Here is a 6,982-nt window from a genome sequence, read left to right as displayed (position 1 = left end):
CACTCAGGACAATAATTTCCAGCTGCTCTACTGTTGACCTGCTCACTTCCTACTTTTATTTTTTTTTTTTTTAAGAGCCGAATCATATTCCATTGTGTGAATATACCACATTTTCATGGTCTGTTCCTTAGTTGATGGAAGTTTCCACTCCAGACTATTGTACAATAGAGTGGTGATGAATGCAGAAGTGTCTCTAGTGTAGGATACAGGGTTCTTTGGGTATATTCCCAAGAGTTTTATAGCTAGATCACAGTGACAGATCTATCTCTAACTTTTTGAGGAACCTCCACACCGATTTGTGTAGTGGTTTCACTGGTTTGCACTCCCATTACCAGTAAGTCCAAAGTGGGCCTCAAAAGTGAGTGCTGGTGATAATTTCCTAAACAGAAGGACTCTGTAAACAGGATTGTTATTGGGCAAACACAAACCTAAATTCAGCATTCCACAGAAATCTCATGAGGCAGGTTTCTTTTTATCAGGAAAACTACTACCTCTTTTATCCGTCTACTACATCCCCCAGCAGGAAACCTTGAGCTCTTGGAGCTTTTTCTTGATGTCTAGAGAAGATTGGGTAACAAAAGCCAAATTTAGAGCCTGCCCATTCTAGAGGTCAAAGAGAATGTGTTTTGAAAGCTTCCCATTAAGCTTTCAAGGAACGCCTGGTGGTGGACGAACTAGGGTCCTGTCTGGAGTGGGTGGAAGGGAAAATCTCCAGTTTTCTACTTCCCAAAGGCAGCTGTGGCCAAAAACATGGCAGTACACTTCATCCCTCAGGGGTATACAGTCAAAAGCAATTATTGGTGATCATCCCAAGTGGATCCATGGGTTTGGAGAATAGACTCAATGAAAGAGGTCAGGGCCTGTGTTTTTGTTTTTTGTTTTTGTTTTTTTGTTTTGTTTTTTCAGAGATTAGGGCATCTGGAATCTACCAATTATAGAGGTCTGCTGTAGAGGAGGGCGTGTAACCTTGGAATGAGCATCCCAGGGGGGTGGATAGTCCTCTCTAAGGAGGTGAGCTGGAGGCAGATGATCACCCTCACCTATTCTTCACTGCCCCTACTATGCTCCCTCATATTACAGAAATATGCTGCCATCTTTAAAGCCACACGGATAACACAGGGGCCTTATTAAGCAGGACCCTAAGTCAATAGATTGGGTTAGGCCTATGATTTTTATATTTCTAAGAAGCTCAGGTGAGGCCAATGCTGTTCTCTGTGTGTCACACATGAATTCTAGCAGAAATGGAGGTGTGACACTGTTGATGAATTCTTCTAGTATACAGGGAGCCTTGGATTTGATTTCTGGTACCAAATAACACCTTAACTTTAAATATAAATATATGATTACTTGCCACTCCTCATTGGGCCGCTGTTGCCCACTGACCTTATGTCTGCATTTCTTTTAAATTTGCCTGTATGCACATTGAATCCATCACCTGCTGCCCCTCAGAGCACTGCACTCTGCCACTCTCACCTGGAATGCATCTTTAGCTCACACCCCCAGCAAGTTCCTACTCTCTGGGTTAGCTTCTCCAGGCCATTAGCCCCTCTAGGAAGCCTTTCTACAAGTCTCCACTCACCCTCCCAAATAGCATAAGAGGAGAGCAAGGGATCACTCCAAAACAGACTTGTCTCTTCCAGCCTTTATTGTCTGGAGATACTCTTGCCTCTTGACCTGCCCATTTCCATATATAGATCTGGTGGAAGAGCAGAAACTGGGACAGTGAAAGGTCACAGCTGTGTGCTGGGTAAAAGGGAGAAAGAATCAAAGAGACCCATCACTCGTCTCTGGTAGCTTCTCCTGGCACTTGTCAAAGGACAGCTGCCTCTTCCAGTGGTCTCTGATGAGACACAGAAAAGGGTCATTTCTACTCATTGTATACTTGTAATTCCTGCTCCAGGAATCAGAATCATGACCTCACACACTCACACATACCAATCAAGTGCTTTTCTGCCCTACACTTCCCACCCCATCCCTTCCATTTGGGGTTCACAACTCTGGTTTTTTACTTTGGTAGAATCTGGGGCCTGCTTGGTTTTTACCTTTTGCTGCTCTGGAGTTTCCTGTCATGCCACAGGTCTTGTTGGGTATGAACCTTAGTGATCACTCTTGAAATCTGAGTGTCTAAACCATCATCTTGTTCTCAGCACGTGTCAGCCAGTTTTTTAATTCATTCATATCCAAGGTAATTACCCTACAGAGTGGGAAGTCTGGGTCTACAGTGTTAGAGGTTTTGCTTCATGGATGATTGGTCTATTAGTCTAAGGCCTGTGCTGAAGCCCTCCCCCTTCAAGACACAGTCCCAGCGAACTAACTACCTCACTAGACTCTACCTCTTAAGGTAGGTGGTATCTAAAGACAATTGCCAGGAGCTGGGTTGTGTTAGAGAAGGATCTGGAGCTCTGGGCAGAGGAGATGTGTTCTGTTTCTGGACACATGCAGTCACTTCACGTCTCTGGGTCTCTATTCCCTCAATAATGGATGTACCTTCCTTGTCACCCCAGAGTAATGGGAAAGTTTACACAAGTCAGCACGCAAGGGCTACAGAGCTGACAACACGAAGGCAGGTACAGCGAAACCTATCTGGGTGTGAGGATACAGAGGCAAGACAGATAAGACCCCTGTAGCTCCTGGGCCATCTCACCATCTATTTGGGAGGGTGAGTGGAGACTTGTAGAAAGGCATCTTAGAGGGGCTAATGGCCTGGAGAAGCTAACCCAGAGAGTAGGAACTTGCTGGGGGTGTGAGCTAAAGATGCATTCCAGGTGAGAGTGGCAGAGCGCAGTGCTCTGAGGGGCAGCAAACAACTGAGTGAATGTGGAGGGTACAGACTGATGAATTTAAAAGAAATACTGGCATAAGGTTGGTGGGCAGCGGGGTCCCTGAGGAGTGGCAAGGAGTTTGGCAGATTTCCAGAAGTCTGTCAACCTAAGTCAGGCTTCCCAAACTGGCCAAAGTAGAGAGATCACCCTTACAAGCCCCCACACAAGCAGAAGACACAGGGAACTGTCTGGAGCCAGCCCCCATGGCCAGCAATACAGTCTGGAGGATACAAGGATCACAGAATCAGATAACATGGAGGGAGGATGCAGCCAACCTTCCTTGAAGAGATGTTTTTTTCAAACCTCTCCCCAGGACTTTATTATCTCTTTCATGGCAAAGAGACAAATCAGTGTCTATTTCCTTTAGTACATGGGGTCACTCTGGACTTGGATCCCAAGCAGTGATGGCTAGACCCCGTGGCCCTGTATGTCCAGGGTTCACTATGCCCGGCCACGGGGGAAGGCTGTTGACTGTGACTGTTCATTGGCATTGTACAGACCATTTTGGGGCCTCTGCTCCCCAAGGATTTGGAAACCACCACCTTCCACCCAGAGGGCTTTCTCTTCCTCCCAGAGGGCATTCTCTTCCTCCCAGAGAGACTTTTTATCCTCCCACAGAGCCTTCTCTTCTGCAAGCAGGGCTCTTTCCTCTACCCACAAGGCCTTTTCCTCCTCCCACAGGGCCTTGTCCTCCTGAAGAAGGTTCCGGTCTCTCTCCCATAAAGCATTGTCCTCTCTCCAGAAGGCCTTGTCCTCTCTCCAGAAGGCTCTATATTTTTTCCAGAAAGTCTTCTCCTCTTCCCGGAAGGATTTTTCCATTTCCCAGAAGGTTTTCTCCTCTTTCCAGAAGAGCTTCTCTTCTTCCCAGAAAGGTCTCTCTTCTTCCCGGAAACCCAGGATCTGGCTCCGGAAGGCCCTGATCTTGCCCCGGAAATCCCATATCTCTTCCCTAAAGTCTTCTATTTTCTCATGGAAATTTTTCATCTCTTCTCGAAAAGCCTTCTCCTCTTGTAGCTTGTGTATTAGTTTCTTCTGACGAATACTGGGTGAGGACAGCACCAGAGACCGGAGGCAAGCCAGCCCCATCCATTTGCTCACCTTGAAGGGAAACATCTTTCAATCAGCCAGAATGGTGGGTTGGAGGTCAGGGCTGTTGGCCACGTCCAGGTCAGTTGGTCAAACCCTGTGAGTACACCAGAGAGAACACGTCCATGAGTATGGGAGGCACTGTCTGATGTGGGGAAATTTAACCACTGCCCTTTTAGTCCTATTAGTGAGAGACATGACTTAATACAGAAGAATGCTGGGTGGCCATGGCTCTGAACTGGTTGACATGGTGATTTCAAGGTCCAGTGTTCCACAATCTTGCCCAACAAAGACTGTGGTGCTAAACTAGGAATCAAAGTACACAAGGGTGATGTGATAATTTAAGGTGGTTGGTGGCTGAACAATTGGGGAGCAACTAAGAGCTGATGAGTGAGTACCTGAGAAGGGTCTAAGGGGCTGGCAGCATCCCATTTCTTTGTTTGGGAGGTGGATCCATATGTGTCATATAAAATTGTGTTCGTAAACTATTTAACACCAGTTGAAGAAAAAAGAAAAGAAGAGAGGAAAGGGAAAGAGAAGAGAGGAAAGAGAAAGATGGAAAGGAATGGGAAGACAATGAGAAATATAGGGAAGGAGAGAATAACAAAGGAAGGGAAAAGAGGAAAGTAAAGAGGAGGGAAGGGAGAAGATAAAGACTCCAAACACTGCCATATATCTGAGGTAGCATGTATCAGGACAATCCATGCTTCAAATAACCAGTAAGGCCATCAGGGTGAGGAAGATGAATACCTAGAGTTCAGGGAAAGCTGTATGTGGCTAGTGTGTGCAATGGGGTGCAGAAATCCCACTGTGTGCTTCTTGGAAGCTGGGTTTGTCCTCAGTGGTCCTCACCAGAGCCCCATGCTGTGAAGCAGCATGCGATGTTTACAGGACAGTTAGACTGTCCCTGTGACTTTCTGTCTCTTCTGGCATCGGACCAAAGAGTAAAGAATCTCCCTCCCCCTCTCTGTCTCTCCCTCTCTTTCTATCTCCTCTTCTCCCTCCTTCACTCCATGTGGTGTGTGTGTGTGTACATAAAAAGATGATGGCAATGGTGTATATGGCTGGTGACCTCCCGTCTCTCCAGTAACACTAATCGGAAACCTGATGCTCACCTCTAAGCTCCTCCTAATCAAACTTCTCAACCACCAAGCCCTATCAGTTCTGACCCTTCACATCTTGTGGAGATACTTCCTGTTCCATCTTCCCATGGCCAATCCTGGGTAGGATGTCTTTTCCTGCCTCCCTGGTCTCTGGTGTTGATCTGTTGGTTCAGATTATCTGCTTATACGGTGTAGCCTTCACTGCCCCTCATGGATTTCCTGTTGCACCACACTTGCTTACAAACAGCCAAAGACTTCATAAGCTGAAAATCTAAGCCAATTGACTAGTGCTTGCCTAGCTCTTTACTTCCTTCTGTCTCACCACTCTGTTCTATATATAGTTAGTTCTCTAGACACAATCTGAGCAGTTTTACCTCTATACCAAAGCACCAGCTGTGTCCACACTAAGGTTTCCTTCACCTTCTGGGGTGGGCTTCACTTCTTGTTTCTCTCTTCTCTGTGTCTATGTGCCAGTGCCCTACCATTATGTCTTCCTGCTGTCTCTATAACCTGGCAGCTAGTAAAACAATGTTGGATGAATGTAACTGAATTTAGAACTTTGATTTTGTTTATGTCATTATATAGTTCTTTGTGTAGAATCCCTGGAATATGCTAAGTTCTCCATTAGTCCCTCCCCCTGGATAGCTTAAACTAACTGACCCAATTCTTTCAGATTTAGGCAAGGAGATGCCCTCTCCACACTGCTGCACAGACTCAAGCTCAGGGTTGCCCTCCTGTCCAGTTAGTAGCACCCTGTGTCCCATCCCTAGGCACAGGGCCTAGCCTAGTGTAATTTCGTCCACAGAGTAGATGTTCAAGAAACAGTAGCTGAATAGATGGGCTTCCTGAATTAGAATATTAGCTGAAAAATCATCTCCCAGTTTTTCTCAAGTTACCACTATACTATCTTTGGGGAGGCTGGCAAAATGGCTTAGGGGTGGAAAGTACTGGTTACCAAGCCTGAAGACCTGCATTTGATTCCTGGAAGTCACATAATGGAAAAGAGAAAGCAAACAAGTTGTTCTCTGATCCCCTACCCCTCCACACACACAAATACAGTGGTGACACCCTCAGACCTAAACTCACAAACAAATGTAAAACAAACTCTTAAAAGAAATAAAAAATATATATATATATCAAGAACAATAGAAAATGGACAATATGTATCTATGTAGACACTTTTAAATTCAATAAAAACATGTCTGGTCTTCATAACCATACTAGGGTAGGACTTATTTTAAGCTTACTTACTGCTTAGCTGTTTCCCAACTGGGAAAGTTCTGTAGCCCTCAGAGGGCAGGCAGTCATTGTCACATCAGAATCCCAGTGATGATGCGTCTCTTGGGCTCAGCTCAACACTCCTCACAGTGATTCCTTTGTACTTAGTTCTAAGTCACAGGTTGGAGGCTGAGATAGGGCCCTACATGAGAGACCTAGTTATGAGAGAGCACCCAGAAGGTTAGAAAAATGCTGATACTTTTCTTCTTGGACTTCACCAAAAGTGACTGTTAGCTGGGATTCCATCTGTGTTGTTTCAGGAAGAGCCTCTGGGACCATGTTCCAGGAGGGATCCCTTTTGGATGAAGGATTCTTGCTAGTTGTTATATCTGCTTTTGCATTTTGGTGGTTTGACTAGGGCGTGTCCTGGTCTGTGTTTCTATTAGTTTATCTTAGTTGATTTTTGTTGGGATTCTTAGATATTTGAAGACTTTATGTGGTTTTTCATCCAATTTCAGACAGGCTTCGTTATTTTTACCCTCTTTTCTCTATTTCTGTGATTTACATTGTTCATATGTTTGCAGCTGATGGTGGCCCAAGAACCTCTGAAGGTTTGTTTCTTTTGCTTCCTTATTTCTGTCATTTGGACTGGATAATATCAGTGGACCTGCTTTTGAGTACACAGATTCTTTTCTCATTGGCTCAGATCTACTGTTAAGCTCCTCAATTCAGTTTTTCACTTCCAGCACTAGA

General features: G+C 45.2%; 1 protein-coding gene across 2 annotated transcripts; it reads right to left on the bottom strand.

Moving 5' to 3' along the window:
- Positions 1-3,079: 3,079 nt before the first annotated feature.
- Ccdc70 (coiled-coil domain containing 70) lies at positions 3,080-6,324 on the bottom strand. 2 transcript variants are annotated; one of them, XM_051182337.1, is made up of 2 exons: positions 6,263-6,324; positions 3,080-4,005 (listed from the first exon to the last, which is right to left on the bottom strand). In XM_051182337.1, exon 2 carries the CDS (start codon positions 3,933-3,935, stop codon positions 3,264-3,266), a length of 672 nt encoding a protein of 223 aa, XP_051038294.1. In that variant the 5' UTR covers positions 3,936-4,005; positions 6,263-6,324; the 3' UTR covers positions 3,080-3,263. The 2 variants fall into 2 exon arrangements, with proteins under 2 accessions (XP_051038294.1, XP_051038295.1); XM_051182338.1 differs by lacking the exon at positions 6,263-6,324 and adding an exon at positions 5,386-5,463.
- Positions 6,325-6,982: the final 658 nt, after the last annotated feature.

Source organism: Phodopus roborovskii, unplaced genomic scaffold (assembly GCF_943737965.1).
Source record: "Phodopus roborovskii unplaced genomic scaffold, PHOROB, whole genome shotgun sequence".
Taxonomy (NCBI): domain Eukaryota; kingdom Metazoa; phylum Chordata; class Mammalia; order Rodentia; family Cricetidae; genus Phodopus; species Phodopus roborovskii.
The sequence above is the reverse complement of the archived record's forward strand: the minus strand, read 5'-3'. Positions and strand labels throughout refer to the sequence as shown.